Genomic DNA, 20,222 nt, shown 5'->3' on the forward strand with positions numbered 1-20,222 from the left:
ATGAACTGTCAAGAAGTCCAAGCTGTCTTTTGCAACACTGAAATTCAGCAGTATTTATATTAGACCGTACAATTATCCGTCCTCAAATGACGCTTCTACATGTCTCCTTCAACTTTTATATTATTTTAAGAAAATGGGTGACAGAAAGAATATTTGAAGTCAACATACTCCGCTAGAACAATCCATGTGATTCGATTGTGGACGGCAAAGATCAGATTGTGTCGCATATATTTCAATTTCAATTCGATATCTGCAGAGCGATTGTTATGAACGAGCTGAAACAAAACAAAATATATGTTTAATGTTTTATTTCAATTCTTATTTTTGTTCTAAAATAATAAATAAATTAATGTGTATAATTTCAAATTATATTTTAAAGGATGTTTTATATAATAAGATTTGGTTATTACTCTTTGAATTATAGTAATTAAGTTTCTTATATTGAGAATGAACGAATTATAAATTTAAACTTTTGAGGTTAAACCAAAAAAAAATCTTAATGACTAAATGTTAGGAGAACTTTTTGAACATAGACAATTTTAAATCCTATTCATCACTTATATGTGGAATAAGTGATTTTTCAAAAAAAATTAAGAACACCTAATATTTTGTACTCATGGTCTCGCATAGCCATAGTTAGCCGAGAGGCTTTAGCCTAGAGGCTACTTCAGTGTCATACGAGACCCCCTCCCAATCCGTGCAACCATCGCCATAAATTAACATATTAAAAAAAGAAATAATAGCAAATTAGGATAACATATTAACAAATTTGCCGAGCAAATAACATATTAACAATTAAATTTGGATATATTTATTAGCCGAGCAGATAACATATCGCCACTACTATATACTATAGTAGTGGCGATAGTCCAGGAGAGAATATGCTGCTTGCCGAGTGTCAAGCAAGTTGCAAGCTATTCTTATATAGGCATTAATTTAGCGAGTGGTGGAGTGAAAATTACGGGGAAATCTAACGGTGAAAGATGTTGAGATGGTCCTATGATTATGTACATTACATGCTAATTACAACACTGTCAATAACTGGAACCATCCTCGTTCGTAGCGATAAGATCCACATCACAGAAGTAACCATATTCTATAATTGTCTCTTCGTTTATAATTACATTTTTCTAACTGCACAGCATTAGTTCTTTGCATTCCTTACAATCTGCAAATAACAGAGTTAGTTCTTCATTTCAGTTTTCTTCATTCCTGCTTTTTGCTTTCTATTCATTTTGTACTTACATGTTATCCACACTTTGTTCAAACTAATTTTAAATTTGTTCTTGAAAAAGTTGAGTGCTGTTGGAATTGGAGGGAAAGTCAGCGGGTGGACATTGGTGGGGATTTGGGCATCGAGCACATTGCTATGGATCTGGGCATCGAGCACATAGGTATTTATCCTTAAACTCATTTATGGATGTGGTAAGGTGGAGTGATTAGAATAGTGAAGGTTAGTGTTCAACATCACTCTATTTTGATATTTGTGCTATAACATTGATTATGTTTTTCTGATCATTTCTAAAAAGGTGTTTAAAGTTTAGCAAAAATCCATGTAAAAAGTCTTTTGGGAAGCGTTGGATTTTACAGACATTTTTTCTGCTACACCAAGCCTCACCACACCCACTACTCCCATCCTCTGTGTCTTCTTTTTGCCTTTGCTGCTACCGTAGCCATATACGTTGCTATGGACCCCCAACGTAACGTGTAGCAACCAAAATGGATGCTGTTAGTACAACCAATCATGTGCCCTTTTCACACCTAAACTCTTTCTAATGCATACATTGAAACTATAAGAAAAACAACTTAGAAGATTCCCTGAGATACCTTTTTATTGCATTTGGGAAGGTGGCAGATTTGGGTGTTGTGAACGATTCCATATCTTCTCCATGCCTGTTACTAATTTTTTGTAATACATTTTTTACTTGCATGTCCAAATAGAGTGGGAATGAAGGATTTTGGATCTATCTGGGCAACATAAATACCTCTTCCTTTTCCTGAGAACTAACTAAATGGTTCTTTTCTAAGAATAAAAATATATCTTTAATACTATCCAACGTACAAGTATATAAAACCTTAGTAAATCTGCCTAGCTCCTTGCAAGTGCCTGAATAAGAACAACTGATTCAGCAAGAATTAGTGAAGAATAGTGACATTAAACTTAAGAACAACATTGACACCAAAGACAGTGTTACTCTCAAAAATAGCATGGATTTCGAAAAGCGTTACTTCAGAAATATTGACGCCAAAAATAGCATTACTTCAGAAATATTGAAAGGACCTCATTTTTTCCATAAGTCCAGTACACTATCGATTGAATTTTTAAGATAATGCAACTTTATGTTAGGGTGGTTGGGATAATCAAAAGAAGTCATCTCTATAATTTTCTCTAACAAATTTAAAGTATGCTATAAGGATATATAGTTTAAATGGATAATGTATTATTATACAATCTAATTAAGAATTTATAATATTTATTTATAACAAATAATGAAATCTTTAGTCATTTTTAATTTATATATTAATCAAAATATAGATGAAAAGGCCACCACATAACAAAACTATCATCAATGTTTCATTTGGTAGGTAGGGGTACTCAAAATTAATGGTGTTATATACAACTTAATTAAAGATATACAACTTAATTATACATTTTATATGGATATCCTATTGTGTCTTTCTATTAACGTCAACAAACTAATTGAATAGAACCAAGATACATTGAAAAGTCAATCAATAAAAAAAGGGAATATATATAAATATGTGATATTCTAGTCTCATAAGAGACACCCTGTCCACCTCATCTTTTAATCTTTGAATTATTGAACATATGCTTTTGTTAAAATATACGCTTATAAAATTTTCGAACACATGAAATTTTAGACTTAAACTTTCAGTTTTATATTATAAATTTATTAGTTAAAAATAATCTACTTATAATCTTAAATCAACAATTATAATCTCTCCTAAGATCATGTCCTTTAAGTTTAATATTTGAATAGAAAACCATACAAAAATTTTTTGGTATTCCACGAAAAAAGTTTTTTGGTATTCCAGTCTCATAAGAGACACCCCCGTCCACCTGACCTCACCTTTTAATCTATCAATTATTGTACATGTGTCTTTGTTAAATTATATTCTTTGCATATTTCTTTGTTCAAATATAATCTTTAAAATTTTATGGCTATATAATTTTATAATATTATATAAATTTCTAATGTGAAATTTTACACATAAACATTCATTTTATATTATAAAATCATTACTTATAAATAATCTACTTATATTCTTAAATCAACAATTATAATCTCTCTTAAGATCATGTCCTTTAAGTTTAATATTTGAATAGAAAACCATACACCATTATGTATTATGTTATCATGTTTTTGTAAAACCATACACAATTATCTATTATGTTAACATACTAAAAATATTAAGTCTACAATAAATCATGTTAACTGATAAATCTAGGGCTTAATTTTCTCTAACAAATTCAACATATGCTATAAGGATATATAGTTTATATGGATAATTTATTATTATACAATCTAATTAATAATTTATAATATTTATTTATTAGAAATAATGAAATGTTTAGTCATTTTTTATTTATATATTAATCAAATATAGATCAAAAGGTCACCAGACAACTAAACTATCATCAATGTTTCATTTGGTAGGTAGGGGTACTCAAAAATAATGGTGTTATAAACAACTTAATTCAAGATATTAAATTATATACTAAAATAAATAACCTTAATGAATAAATTATGTATCTGAAAATTAATGCTGTTATTTTACATGGATAGTTTAGGTCGAGTAACAAGGGCAGAAACTATAGGAGTTGATAAAGGAAGACTAATTCTCTCCTACATTGTTAACCTACCTTTCTAGGCAAAGATTAGAATAGAATAGGCGATCCAATCACAACCTTTAAAAAAAAATTATCCTTCAATTACATAAAAAATACTATATGTGAATTATTGAACATATGTTTTTTTTTCCCTATTACCATTTCGTTTAAATGTTCAAGTTGTGCTTATTTATTTATTTATTTCTAATTTTTTTGAATCATTAGATTGAAATGTTTTAATTATCAAATTAATAGTCTATACAATATTTCAAGGTTAAGCTCTACAACATGAATTTTCATTATGGGATGAAAGTAGAAGTGTGTTCCGATGAAGGGGGTTTCAGTGGAGCATGGTTCCCTATGACCATAATTGGACATGTCACCAATGCACAGAGGCCTAAGTTCATCATTGAATATAATAGTTTTATATCAGATAAATGGACCCATGGGCATCCTATAAATGAATTATATTCTACATATATTTAGCCTGTACCTCCGGTTGTTAGTCTACCTCAAGATATTTCTATGGATTTGGTTGTTGATGTGTTAAAAAATAATTGTTGGTGGACAGGGGTTGTTGTATCTAAAAATTAATGGTGTTATAATATATGGATATTCTATTATGTGTTTCTATTAAGGTCAGAAATGGAGGTAGGAAGGGATGGAAAGGATGATCAGGAAAAGGAAAAGATAAAGATTGGGAAGAGGAAATTATGTATCTCAAAATTAATGGTGTTATATATAACTTAATTCAAGATAGTAAATTATATATTAAAATAAAAAATCTTAATGAATAAATTATGTATCACAAAATTAATGGTGTTATATTATATGGATAGTTTAGGTTGAATAACAAGGGGATAAACTATAGGAGTTGGTAAATGAAGACTAATTCCCTCCTACATTGTTAACCTACCTTTCTAGGCAAAGATTATAATAGATTAAACGTTTTATATGGATATTCTATTGTGTCTTTCTATTTAGGTCAACAAACTAATTGAATAGAGCCAAGATACATTGAAAAGTCAATCAATAAGAAAAGGGAATATATATAAATATGTGCTATTCCAGTCTCATAAGAGACACCCTATCCACCTCACCTTTTAATCTTTGAATTATTGAACATATGTTTTTGTTAAAATATAATCTTATAAAATTTGCTAACATGAAATTATAGACATAAACTTTCATTTTATATTAATAATTTAGTACTTATAAATAATCTACTTATAATCTTAAATCAACAATTATAATCTCTCCTAAGATCATGTCCTTTAAGTTTAATATTTGAATAGGAAACCATACACCATTATGTATTATGTTATCATTTTTTTGTAAAATCATAAACCATTATCTATTATGTTAACATACTCAAAATATTAAGGCTACAATAAATCATGTTAACTGATAAATCTAGGGCTTAATTTTCTCTAACAAATTCAACATATGCTATAAGGATATATAGTTTATAATAACTATAGCGCTTAAATTTGTGAATGGTTATGCCTAAAATAATTATAGATGCAAATGGAGGTAGGAAGGGGATAGAAAGGATGATAGGGAAAAGGGAAAGATACATATTGGGAAGAGGAAATTATGTATATCAAAATTAATGGTGTTATATACAACTTAATTCAAGATATTAAATTATATACTAAAATAAAAAATTCTTACTGAATAAATTATGTATCTCAAAATTAATGGTGTTATAATATATGGATATTCTATTATGTGTTTCTATTTAGGTCAACAAACCAATTCAATAGAGTCAAGATACATTGTAAAGTCAATCAATAAAAAAAGGAAATATATATAAATATGTGCTATTCTAGTCTCATAAGAGACACCCCTGTCCACCTCACCTTTTAATTTCTGAATTATTGAACATATGTTATTGTTAAAATATAATCTTTAAAATTTTAAGATTATATAATTTTATAATCTTATAAAATTATCTGGCGTGAAATTTTAGAATGGTTTTTTTATTTTAAATTATATCTCCAACAACATCTTTATCTATATTTTTGATAGGTAGAAAATGTGGAGGAGTTAATCTTCAAAAACAGACCTAAATTATTCACAATTTGAAAAACAATAGTTAATGGAAAACTATTAATATGTGTTATGTAGTTATATCTTATAAACCATGTACTAGATATGAAGAGGATAGACAATATTTTATTATACAAATATGCTACTTAAAGCTAAACTTTAGGGTGCTAAGTATTAATAATGTGTGCTCTAAGAGTCAATATGGGCTAACTTTAGTTATATCTACATTTTAATTTTGTATATAGATATGTGCTACTAGAGTCACATAAGTATCCCACGATTGCGATCCAATCACAAGCTACCTTCTTTACTCAGCAACATTGATTATGTTTATGTGATCATTTGATCTGTGTTTATCACCAATACATTGCTATTTCAACCTTCCACTGAGGATTATGTAATGTGTTAGCGTACTTTTAAAAAAACTTTAATTGTAGCCGATGCACAGCGGCCTAAATTCATCATTGAATATAATAGTTTTATATCATATGAATGGACCCATGGGCATCCTATAGATGAATTATATTCTACATATATTCGGCCTTTACCTCTGGTTGTTAGTCTACCTCAAGATATTTCTGTGGATTTGGTTGCTGATGTGTTCGAAAATAATGGTTGGTGGACAGGTGTTGTTGTAGATAGTTTTATGTCTCCTTTGAGTCACCAAAAATTATTTGAAATATTCTTTCCACATAATCGGACTCTTCAAGCATATTCTCATTCCCAGTTACGTCGAGCCCATGAATGGGTTAACGAAAGATGGATACTAAAAAAGTAGAAAGAATATGACATTGTCTCAATTATGTGGAGATCCATATTTATTTGAACTTGTATTACCTTTGACATAATATAAACTCTTTTTTAAAAGACAGATCTTTTATTTAGAATGCCTACATTTTCATTACACTTCTTCGTACCATAAGAAATTTCTTGCATCAATTATTTTATATTGTCTACCTACAATTTTATTTCCATGCTTTAATATTTTATTACACTACTTTGTGTCATTAAATATTTCATTTCTAATAGAAATGGCTGATTTGTTCATTTTGTATGTGTCAAGAGGTTTCTTTTTCTTTTTTAACTTTATATATAGAAACATCAGTTTCTCCTTAGGTTTGTTTAATTTTTTTTTTTTAAATATTTTTTTTCAAGTTAGAAAGTTTACATTGTTCACAATGAAGTATAAATTTACGAGGAATCTTCGAAAGTCTAAGTTTGATTCGGCTTACCAAGAGATAGGAGACACAAATTTGGGGTTCATTGATATAATGGAATTTTCAAATAGAATGAAAAGGGGTGACAGAATGTCTCTTTTGTAGAATAGATTGAGAACTTCAGGACTGGTTGAAGCAGTTGCATTTCCTATTTCTCTTCAATCTATTGAATTGGTTTTGGCATGTGCACAACATTACGATGCATATGATAGGAAAGTAAAAAATTTGCAGGGTGTAACATTGCTAGATAATACACCTAAATTTGTAAGAGAAGCATTCAGTATTCCACATCATGACCAATATGCCATTGTTGACATGAAAGTTGCCAATGATTACTATTGTCAATCTGATTCAATTGCAAGATGATTTCTAAATGATAAATTAATGCATCAATAGAGTACCAATGTTAAAAAATTGGCCAGAGGTCAGCACAAGGTTGATTTTATAGAAGAGGGTAGAGATTACATCACTCTATTAAGCAGGGTTTTTGGATGTCCTGGCTCGACTCATTTTCAGACATGGATGCCTTATTTCATCCACAAAATTTGGAACAGAAAATAGTTTGATTGGGCATCCATTATCAGCAACTTTTTGCATGAACAATTAATTGATGTTCTTAACAACAAAAAATTCTATATGACATCCTATTCGGTGTATTTATTGGCCATGCAGAATATATTCCTGGGTCTAAATAAGAATGATAGGTTCAGAGAGGTTTAGCTAGGAGTTTACAACTATTTCCCTCAACTGGAAATTATCGAGAGTGAAAAGCATTTTTGTAGAGTAAACGATGCTTTCACGTTCAATATAGTACGAAAACTTAATGATGAATTGGAAAGAAGAATATCCAATGAAGTTGCTGATGAAATTGCAAAATATGAAAATTGGTTTATCCAATTTCGAACTTTTACCTATATAAGGGTGTTTGGCTTCCATGGTTATCCATGGAAGTTGCCACGTTACCCTTCTGATAAACTCTTGCTATTGGAGTTGCGTAGACAAATTGTTCAAGTAACAAGACAAATTGGAGATCAATCCTTGCATTTATTTGAATTCCCAATAACTATTGGTAATTACTCTTGTTCTGATCTTGACGTAGCAGAAAGTGCAGAAATAGATGTTGCTCATCTTCGAATTAATACTATTGGTGATGTGCAATATAACTTTGATCTAGTAGGAAGGATATCTGCAATTGTAGAGAAAAGTTACAAACACCAACCTACTTTAGAGGACCACTGGGCCAATTGTGTAAATGAGAAACAAATAAGAAAACGGGACTACTGTCGATTATCAGTGGATCTCATGCAATCCTGCAAAATTCATAAGATTGCAAAAGACATATAAGAAGATGGGAATCGGTTGCATCCACTATATGAAACAAATAATATTTCTAATCTCGAAATTGATCCGATAGATTGGTACTCTCCAGAAGAAACTTTGATTGAAAATCGAACAATGGATGTGATATTGTTGTCAATAGAGTGGCTCCAAAAGCCATTTACTTTACTTCCAATGCACTCAGTATATCACACGTTTGAATATCATATCAAAAATTTTACAAATGCATTGGATTTAGTAAGAGACATTGTCAAATTGGACCTAACTATAATTTCAGACGGAAATCCTGGTGTGAAAAATGATTTAATCATCAATGATGATAATATAGGTGAGGATGAAGGTTGTTCGGCTCCTATTCAAGTTGGGGTCAACAATGTGAGTTCTAATGATCTAAAGAAAGATCAAGATTTTCAAAATGAATCTCCAAAAATTGATAAAGATACACGCAATTCACATATTGTTCAATCATATGAATACGTGCAACATTCTCTATCACCAGAGAAAGAAACAATGTTACTTTTAGAAACAAAAAATGAGGATGGAATACACACTGCTTTTCTAGAATGGAGAGATGATTTGGAAATGCTAGGTATTTGCATGATTCGAAAGGCAGTCAAACAATATAAAAATGTTCTAGACAGGGTGCTTGTGGCACGGGAGATTGATGAACAATATTTGCAGAGCTTGATTTTTTAAATGAGGATATTCCAATCATAAAAAAAGTGAAGGAAATGAATGTTGATCAATTAGTCTCAATTGGTATTATTCATAGCAAATCCTCGCTTCAAGAATTGCTAAGGATGTGTAATTTGAGAAAATCAACACTGATGAATTGTCATAAAAAATTGCACACAATAAAAAGTTTGCCAGATATATCCATGTCAGGGATACAAAAGTTCATCTAAGGTTTGGGTTGTAATTTGTTTGATAGTTCTTCTGAATTGTGTTCTGCCGATCAGGTCATTCAACAATTCTCTAAGTCAATGCGAAAGAAAATTCAGAAAGAGGACTTTGATGTTATGATGGTGAAAAAAATATGATATGTGATTTTCAGGCCCAAAGTTCAGATTTAGTGGATACTATTAAAAGTGTAAAAAATATTGTTAACTCTGTCACTGTGAAGCTCAAGTACCACTTGGGTCCTGACAAAAACATGTTGAGAGAAGTTTTTGGTGCATTTGCACGACACTTTTCTCTATAGAGGAAAAAATAATGTCAACAAAGTTACTTTTATATGCCAATGATGAAACAATTTATTTTCTAAAATAATGTATGTTTTATGCATATTCTAATTGCCTAATTTATAATTTTACACAAACTACAATTTTTTGTTTCTGTAATATATTTCTCATCTTTATTTGTTTGGAATGTATTAAACTTAATCATAACATGATGTTTTACATACAATATCACTATTAAATAGTGGTTTCATGTGTGATTAATACAATGCGATCCTTTTAAAGACGATGTGTATTTTTTTCATACTTTGATAATTTAATGCTTCAAATGATATTGCTAGATTAGTTATTTGTTAAAATTTTGTAATCATGTGTTGTCCAATTAACATCAGTTAAATAGAATCTTTATGTAAAAAAAAAATTTCTTTTGTATTACAAAGTTCATTATGTTTCTCATTATATATATTTCATTTTATAGATGGTATTCAGCTTAATAGAAAAGGGGGAAAAATTTATTCCGATTATATCATTGAAATATAATAGTAACAAAGATAAAATATTGTCAATTTATATGTAAAAGAATAACTAGAACAATTATTTTAATTGATATTTTGAAAAGTTTATATGCTAATACTTCCTGCTTTTTTTGGAAAATACATTAAAATCATATTTACTTGTCTAAAATTTTGTAGTCCTCTATTGTATTAGAAATTGTAGGAAAATTAAAGCTAAGGGATATAGTCTAAACAGTACTTTGCTTATTGATTTTTAGCTATGCCACCAAAACATGTCAATTTTCAGTCTGAAGATGAGAGAAGACAGTATCAAAGAGAATATCAAAGAGAATATAGGTGTAGACAAAAAGAAAATATGGATGATACAGAAAAGGAGAAACAACGTCTACTCTATAATGAGAGACGAAGAGAGAGATATGCTAGAAAAAGACAACACATGATGGATATAGAAATAAATAATGAACATAAAATGATAAGGAGTACAAGAAATTTAGGTAGCCCAACTATCTCTAAACAATACAGAACATCAGAAGTTGAAAATGAACAACTCTCAATTACATCTTTTAACTTTCCTTCTATAGAGAACAACATGCTTCAAATATCTCAAGATCAAATGGACTATATGTCATGTGAACATGGAGAGGTAGCTGAAAGCCAAAAACAAAATAATTGCACTCACTTTAGTGTTCAACAAGATGAGCATAATGTTGGACACGCGGAGCAAAGAGTGTTGGAAGGAACACAAAGTGGAAAAGTGGCAAAACGAAATGTGCGTAGAAGGAATTGTAGGAGACAATATCATAAAGATTATAGAAGACAACGAATAGATGAAATAAATAAAGCTGAAAAGGAAAATAAACATCTCATTCACAACCAACAAGATAGGGAACGTAATGCTAGAAGAAGAGCACAGAGAATATTAGAAGAAACACAAGTCTATAATAATAGTTTGACAACTGCATTAGTGGCTTAAAATGATCATCTTATATTGAGAGGTGTTGCACCACTAAATTCTATGGATGAGAACATGAGTAAACAAAATCAAGATGTTGGTTGTGGTATAGAGACTGAGAGGAACTCCAATGAAATATTCCGAAATAGTTATCAAAACCTTCAAAAACTCTTTCGAGATAAATTCGATAATTTGGTTATGCCTACAATGTGCTACATGTGTCAGGAATGTTATGTTGTCATTAAAGTTAATCATACAGAAGAAGGTCCAATCTGTAGTCGATGTCAGCAAGAAAAAGGAAATAACAGATTCTCATTAGAAAACAATATGGACCCAGGTTTCCAACCACCTGAACTTGCAAATTTGACTCAAGTAGAAGAAATGTTAATTGCACGTGTAAGTCCAATTCTGCAAGTAACACATGCAATAGGGGGGCAATATAAATACAAGGGACACACAATAAGTTTCCCACAAAATATTGAGCACGTATATCAAAGTCTACCATGCCCAATAAAAGACTTGCCCATAATAATAGTTCGAAAAACAGATCAGTGTGGTACAAACTATGACTTCACAGTTAACAAAAATTGGGTGTACCGTGCTCTAAGGTATAAAATTGAAAATGACAAATTCTATACCGATGTTAATGTAAATACTCATGCATTGGATGACATTCAAATGCATAATGATTGTAATATATTCCATCGACTAAAGATTGTTCATGTAGATGTTGACAATGAATCAAAACAAATTATATGTCTACAAAATGAGATGGATGAGGTTAATTATACAAACATTAATTATTCCACATCAATGGCAACAAGACCAGTAAATCTTCAAAAGGAAATGGAACTCATACATGCATGGATTAATAACCCCAATATAGATACTATGAGTTTGATTGACTGGCCAGATATAGGTACATTTCTAGTGAATGAATACACAACGCCAGGTTTAATAGACATGGCCTTTCCAACATTGTTTCCAAATGGACAATGTGATTGGTTGGAGCCACGTCTACGAAGAGTATACCTTCATGAATATGTGAAGCATCTAATTCGGTATAGGGATCATCGCTTTGGTAGACATCCCCGTTTTAGATATTACATGGAAAACATGGTAATGAGGCATCGTGCACAAAATTCCAGTTTAGTTTTCGTAAAACAAAACATTGAAGAGTTGCTAATGACCATTGATGAGTTATGAGAACATATGGAAAATTTGTCTGGCACACACCTTGCTAATAAATTAATGCATTTTGGAACAACCTTAAGAGGTACAAGGTCATATTGGAAAAAAAGTCAGGCAAAATTATATGATTTGTTGAAACAACTGGGGACCCCCACAATTTTCTTTACACTTAGTGTAGCTGATTTTTATTGGTCTGATCTACATGCACTGATGCCTGGAACTCAACCATCAGATCCAAAGGAGGCACAAAAGTGGAGGAGACAAAATGTTATAGACTATCCTCATATTGTTGCACACTACATGCACCTCAGACATACAATGTTTCGTAAAGAAATTTTGGAGAAAGGCTTCAGTGTTAAAGACTTTTGGTCAAGATATGAATGGCAGCATAGGGGATCTCCACATGTACATGGTTTTTTGTGGCTTCAAGGAGCTCCAAATATGGATAAGTTAGATTGGCATAATGAAGAACAGGTAAAAGAAGCTGAATCTTTCTTCCATCATATTGTGCATGCATGGAATCCACGAGCATGTAGTATTGAAAAAAATATGCAGGTATTTCTACACGGAGTTTCATTATGTAGATATTTTTGTAAATAAATAATTTCATTTATCGTATATTTTCAGTCCCATCTAATAATTTCTCCATTTAAAAGTCTTTGTTTTCATCAAACCATTTCAGAATTTTGCACAACATCCATGTCTCAGAAACACAAGCCAAATACTAGATATTAACATGGATGATGATTATGAAGAAATATTGAATACCGTACAACGACATACAATCTGTAAAGAGGGAGCATGTCTCAGAAAGAAAAAGGGCAAAATTGCATGCAGGTACTATCTATTTCATCTCTCCTTGATAGAACTATTCCAATGAAATATTTATTGTGTAGTAACTTGCTTTACTTAAATTGTAGGTATAATGCTCCTTGGGCAATAAATAGAAATGCATCAAAATTGTATATAGACACAGAATCTGGAGAAAGAAAGTTTGAACCTCAAAGGAACAATGATAGAGTCAACTCACATAATCGTTACATTTTGCAATTGTGGAGAGCAAATATAGATTGGCAACCAGTTTTGTCAGCACATGTTGTTATTAAGTATATTGCAAAGTATGCATCCAAAGCAGAGAAAAGTTTTGAGACCTATCATCAAATGTTGACACGGTTGGCAGATATAGAAAACCCTGATGACTTTGCATCCAAAGTCTACAAAAAAATTTTAACTGAAACTATTATTGAAAGAGATGTTGGAGCCCAGGAAACATGTCACATGCTCCTAGAACTTCCATTGGTTGAATGCAGTAGAAGATTTGTTAATTTGAATGTCTCCCGAAAAATATTCAAACCTATTATGGCAAAGAATGAAGATTGTACTGAAAAGAAAACAGAATCATTCATAGATTCATATATATGAAGACCTATTTCCATGGACTCCATCAATTTGATTGATGCCTCTCTAGCATGGATATATAATAAAAATAAGAAGAAAGATAATAAATGGGAGCGTAGAAAAAAGGTTGCAATTGTCAGAGTCTATCCAAAATTTATTTCTATTCCACCACGTATATCAGACAAGTTTGTTGATTTTTGCTTTTCAGAGTTGTTGTTGTATAAACCATTCCGTGACATTCAAGTTGATATTGGTGATGATAATATCAAAATAGTTTCAAACTGGGAGTCACTAGATTATGTTCCATGGCATGTTGTAAGAAGAGAGGATGTAGAAAGTAGTTATGGCAGTTATGAATCTCAAAGTGAGAACAATGTAATGGGTCCTCATAACATTATAGAGCATGAATGGGAAATCATCTCACGGATGAATCGTGGTCAAATGATGGAGATTTCTGAAGTTGATATGCTAGGAAAAAGGGACATGGATAGGCAACATAGTTGGTCAGAGCAATATAGGTCTGATGAAAATACTTCAGATGCAATCAATTTTATTAGTAGAATGAGAGAAAATGAATGCATTATAAATCTTCAATGTGAACAAGAAATTAATAGCGGTAAATTGGGTGAAAAGCAGAAAAGGGCATTTGACATTATTGCAACACACTATAATAGTGGTGATAATGAAACACCCCTTTATATGATAATTCAAGGTATGGCTGGTACAGGAAAGTCATTTTTGATTGGTGCAATCAATAGATTTTTTAAAGATTCTGCATTCCCTGAGCATTGTCCATTGTTAATTCTAGCACCAATAGGAGTGGCTGCATACAATATAGGTGGTTCAACAGTACATTCCAAATTGAAGATTCAAGTAAATGATTTTAGACGGTTGGAAGGAACACGTTTGACAAGTTTCCAAGAAGAACTAAGTCAAATAAGATATATTTTAATAGATGAAATGAGCTTTCTTGGGGAGAAGTTACTTGAGAATATCGACTCCAGACTTCGTCAAGCATTTCCTCAAAACTCCCATCTTAACTTTGGAGGTATTCTAAAAAAAAATTATAATTGATGTAGTACAAAAACTATAAAATTAGTGTAAATATTATTTTTATTTCATAATTGCTAATAAATTTGTTATGTTTTTCTAGGTATCTCAGTGATTTTGGTTGGTGATCTTGGCCAACTCCCTCCTGTGAAAGATAGGGTAGCATATGACAGTAGGAGCTGTGCAAAAATACTATGGCAAGATTTCAAGATTGTGATTACATTGGAAAAGGTTTATAGACAAGAGGTAGAAAATCAAGATCAAAATAAGTTCCGCCAGTTGCTCACAAATATTAGAGATGCTCAACCAACAATTGATGATTGGAAATTACTAATGTCACGTACATCATGCAATATTCCAAAAAATGTAAATGATGATTTTGACAACAATGTTCATTTATTCTCTACAAATGATAATGTTCACAAACATAATCGACGAAAACTCCATTCCCTTCGAGAACCAGTTGCACGTGTAATGGCTAAAAAGTTGTCAAATTATAGTTCGGCAGATGATAATTGTGCTAATGAACTTGATATTGAATTATTGATTTCAAGGAAATCAAGAGTTATGCTGACATCAAACTTGTGGATAGAAGCAGGACTTGTAAATGGAGCTCTGGGTTATGTTGAGGAAATAGTCTACAAGCCAGGTAGTGGACCACCTCAACTACCATTATATGTCATGGTAAAATTTGATGCCTACTTTGGCTTTCCATTCAATAATGAACACCCTAAAGTAGTACCTGTTAGTGCTATACAAAGAGGTTCTACCACTCAAATGCCTTTGAGACTAGCATGGGCATTGACAATACATAAATCACAAGGTTTGACACTTGAAAAAGCAACAATTGATATTGGACCAAGAGAAAGAACGGGAATGACATTTGTTGCAATTTCCTGTGTAAAGTCACTGCAGGGTCTGAGGATAATGCCACCATTTTCTTTTGATCATTACGAGAAGATGAAGAATGGAAAACAATTAGAAAAAAGAAAAGTTGAAGAAAAAAGGCTAAAGGCATTAGAAATAACCCATCATGATTGTATAGTTTAATAAAATCTTTTCTACAACTGTTAAATAATATGCATTTGTATATAGACATGTTATAAACATAGGAGTTATACTATTTGAGCAAAGAAAATAAAATTTGACAAAAAATTAATAAAACATATATCTTGCTACTTTGATGTTCGTCGTTCTTAATGCACTTTTTACTTCTTCTATAAATAACTTATTATTTTGTATAACAAAAAACTATTGGTAAATAATTACCAAAAAAATGTATGTTGAAAGTTTAAAATTGCCATTCAATATTTTCATTTTTTTTTTTCGTCAATTATTTGTATTTAATATGTTGTTGGAAATTAATGTGGTTTAATAAATATTATTTTGATTTTCATCATTCTCAATGCACATTGTACTTCTTTTATATTTTCTCTCTTCTTTTGTATAACAAAAAACTGTTGGTAAAAATTTACCCAAAAAAAAAGAATGTGGAAAGTATATGATTGCCCCTAAATAATTTATTATTGTTGTTCATCAATTATTTGTATTTAGTACATTATGGGAACTTAACATGCTTCAATAAATATTATTTATAGAATAGATATAAAATATAATTTCTCTCCTTTAATACTTTTATTTCTATTTTCAGATAGTAAAACGGAAAAAATGTTGAGGCAAAGAACGATTAAAGTTGATGACACATATCAACACTTTGATCTTCAGACAATACACACTCAGGAAAGAACAAATTATTTATTTTGTAAAAGAAATCTTTTAGAAGCAGGGTTGTTGAAATTTTATCCCCCAGCTCTTAGAAATTTTGGTCACTTCTACCAAGATCCTGATTTTTCATATTTGGTTTGTTGTGAAGACTGTGACCCTGCAGAGCTTTATTTTGTTCCTACAGAGGTTTCGATAGAGCAATCTCCTTATCCAATGGACTCTGCAGAAAATGGCCCAATTTGGTTAGAAAAAACACTTCGGTCTCCACAAACCAGTACTCAAAGTCTAGTAAACTATCATTATCATGGTCAAATTTTTAGATTGCAGTTCAGTGGATTACACCACACCTTGTGGAATCAAGTTGTTGTAGATAGATGGGGACCTCAAGGGGTCTTCCTGACTCTACCGATCCATGAAAGAACAAGGAAGATTATTGCAGAGCAGATACCAACATGGACACAAACTACTTGTGATTTTAAAAAAATAAGGCGAGGACTTACAAACACATGGTCTTTGCGACGTAGAACTTATGAACATCTCTATTGGTTCGATATTTTAGATCCTACGGACTCTATTTTGTTTCAACGAAACATTGTTCAATTTGATGATGATAGTGATTCTAACTAGAATATTTATCTATCTATTATTTTATGCAAACAATGTAACTTTGATGTTAGTATAAAATTGTTGAACATTCCAACTATCTTTATATGGATTATATATAAAGTTTATTAAAAATAAATCAGTTTACATTCATATATTCTATATGAATATTTTATTTTCACAAATACATGATTTATATCCTTTTGGGTGTACTAATTTGATGTATGGTACGTCCTAACATTTTTTTCATCACGTTAATAAATTACATAAATGTTTTCAATTGTTTTAGAATTTGTAATTAATTATTGAAAATTATAGAAGTTGCATTAATTATGGAAATAGTTTTTTGTTATCTTTTTAGTTGACATATGCTATCTTTTCAGCTCACCTATGTCTCAAACTCAATATGAATATTATTTAATAGTTCTACAAATGACCTTATGAATATGAATATGTCACAAATGTATATTATTTAATAGTTGTTGATACAATCATAATGCTTTATTTCTTGAGGTTTTAGCATTTTTTCTTTGGCTTTTCAGTTCACATATGTTTTCTTTTGAGTTGACCTATGTTATACGTTACAATCATTTATCTGAATTTTTTTTTTTTTTTTAAATGTCCCTTCATCTATGTCTCTAGCTCAATATGAATATTATTGTCCTTCTTGTCATTTGGGTTCTCCTATATTTGTATTATATTTTTCTTTTCTTCTTTAATTGGTAAATAATAATAGAATATAATTCTCTCTTCAAATATTTCCATGTTTAGGAACGATAAAAAAATGGATTATTCAGACAATGAATCTGAAATCATTACACCAAGTCCCGTTGTTTCTTTAAACTCAGATGGCTCACCTTAAACACCAATCGATAAATGTGAAAAGTCTATGCTACAATGTTGTTACCAAATGATTCAACATTTTGAATCTACAACATTGTCAGTAGATTATGTTTCAGATAATGATATTTTGCGAATGCGGATTGTTGTGGATAAGATACGCGAGATGTTTAATCGAGTATCTCAATTTCCAAAATATTTAGAAGAAGTGCAACATGATCACAATGAGAATGAAGGCCGTAATACTATGCTCATTGGTGACTATTTTATAAGGTCATTGCATCGTAATAATTAGTTTGTATCGTAACTTTTAATGTTTGGAGTTGTTTACAAATATGCTTACAATTCAGATCCATGGACGATAGAGAAGACCATAGTAATGGAGTATATATACATAATCAATCACGTTTATGTTTTGTGGCATATGTTACACTATCATTTGGGTGGAATTTGAAACCTGTATCTTTTTTTCTTATATTTCATAATTATAGTTGGTAGTAGTGTATTGAAAAGATATGGATTATTTTTTATACAACTTAGAAATAATAAAATTATTGTTTAAATATAACTTATAAATAAGATTTACAATTAAACACTCATCCACCATAGAAAACAATAATAATATCATTTTTTAAATATAAAATATAAATAAGATTTACAATTAAACTGTTACTTTAATTTGAAAATCATTTAAAATCTAATGTTATGCTTTTGATTAGAACATAATTTGGAGGTGGCTTGAGTACAGAGGGATCACACAAAAGAAGGATATCGAGGGAAAATATATAAATATCTAAACTATATATACCTTAGAACCACTAGGTTGTGTGCCATCTTCATATTCTAGAAATAAAAATATAGAGCAAAAAAAGGAGACTAGGTGAGAAACCATTTCAAAACCAGCCAAACTAGGTTCAAAATCTTTCTTTTTGTTCACTTAATATTTTGTTGACATTTTTATGTGTGTCTTTAATTTGAAATTGAATCAAAATATATTTTTATGCTTTTCATTACAACACAATTTTGAGGTGACTAGAGAGTAGGAGGTTCAAAAAAAAGGAAAACATTGTGACAAAAAATAGAAATATGTAAAACCACTTTGAGTACTTACCCATACATTCAATTAGGTTAAAATTTAATTCTTAAATTAATTTTTATTCTTTATATAATCTTATAAAACTTCAATTATATATATAGACACACACACACACACACACACACACACACACACAAATATAATAAGAATAAAATTAAACATACATTTTTTATGTATTCAACTAAGCAACTACAACCCCAAACCTACATTAAATTAGACCTATTTGTCAAATTAAAAAATTGGTCTTTCACATAAAAGAACTATAGAAGTTCATATTATAAAATTGACCCAAATAAAATCATAACCTTAAACCTAATAAACTTTTAAATGGTAAGTAATCCTAAACATAATACTAAATCAACTAAACCCCCTATAATTAACACTAAACTAATTTTAACTACAATTATAAACCACAATCAACTATATGTGATAGACTAAAAAAATTAAACACAATCTATAAGTAAAAAATAAATCTACAAGTGATAGAATAAAAATAAATAAAGAGATCCTATAATTAATAATTATATCTAGATATAGTAGACTAGAAAAATAAAGAAAAATGTTTTTTTTGACCAAATGTTTAATCTTAATGTTATATAGTAAATTAAGTTGAAAATTTACTTTTGGAAAAGTTGTATCATCATAAATTCTCTTAATAACTCCACATATGACACACTAATAAAATGAGTGTTTGATTTAATTTTTAATGTGATATGAACACCTACATTCTATTTCTATTTTTTAAAATAATTGAACAATAGGTTTTCTATTAAATAGACTAAAATGTTAAACCTTTCATTAATTCATTACATAATAACCCTAGCATAAAGTGCACCCTATTAGTGATTAAAGGTTGACCCAAATTGAATCATAACCTTAAACCTAATAAACTTCTAAATGATATTGAATCCCAATCATAATAATAAATTAACTAAAAACCATATTCTTAACACTCAACTAATATTAACCGTCCCTATTCTTTTAACATCCCCTCCTGATGCTACTAGCTATATATACATTATATATTTATATAATATATATACATATAGCCGAGAGATATCGAGGCTTTAATTTTTTAGTATATATATTTTTATGTGCAAATTAAAGCCTCGATATCTCTCGGCTATATGTATATATATTATATAAATATATAATGTATATATAGCTAGTTGTATCTCACTCAAAAGAATTAATAGATTGTACATTAGTGAAGG

At 30.0% G+C, this 20,222-nt stretch overlaps 2 protein-coding genes across 2 annotated transcripts; both read left to right on the forward strand.

Moving 5' to 3' along the window:
- The first annotated feature begins 11,180 nt into the window (after positions 1–11,180).
- LOC149560151 (uncharacterized) lies at positions 11,181–12,311 on the forward strand. Its single transcript, XM_089827568.1, has one exon. It carries the CDS (start codon positions 11,181–11,183, stop codon positions 12,309–12,311), a length of 1,131 nt encoding a protein of 376 aa, XP_089683694.1.
- A 195-nt stretch (positions 12,312–12,506) lies between these two features.
- LOC149560152 (uncharacterized) lies at positions 12,507–15,794 on the forward strand. Its single transcript, XM_089827569.1, has 5 exons — positions 12,507–12,851; positions 12,979–13,133; positions 13,217–13,605; positions 13,903–14,742; positions 14,848–15,794. Exons 1-5 carry the CDS (start codon positions 12,507–12,509, stop codon positions 15,792–15,794), a joined length of 2,676 nt encoding a protein of 891 aa, XP_089683695.1.
- Positions 15,795–20,222: the final 4,428 nt, after the last annotated feature.

Source organism: Cupressus sempervirens, chromosome 4 (assembly GCF_028749045.1).
Source record: "Cupressus sempervirens isolate cs-2001-9-10 chromosome 4, ASM2874904v1, whole genome shotgun sequence".
Classification (NCBI taxonomy): Eukaryota; Viridiplantae; Streptophyta; class Pinopsida; order Cupressales; family Cupressaceae; genus Cupressus; species Cupressus sempervirens.

Excerpts from the sequence above, each read along its gene's own strand:
- LOC149560152 (XM_089827569.1), top strand. The coding sequence starts at position 12,507 with ATGCCTGGAACTCAACCATCAGATCCAAAGGAGGCACAAAAGTGGAGG. Across the intron at positions 12,852-12,978 it reads GTATTGAAAAAAATATGCAG|AATTTTGCACAACATCCATG; the intron begins GTATTTCTACAC and ends AAACCATTTCAG. Across the intron at positions 13,134-13,216 it reads AAGGGCAAAATTGCATGCAG|GTATAATGCTCCTTGGGCAA; the intron begins GTACTATCTATT and ends CTTAAATTGTAG.
- LOC149560151 (XM_089827568.1), top strand. The coding sequence starts at position 11,181 with ATGAGTAAACAAAATCAAGATGTTGGTTGTGGTATAGAGACTGAGAGG.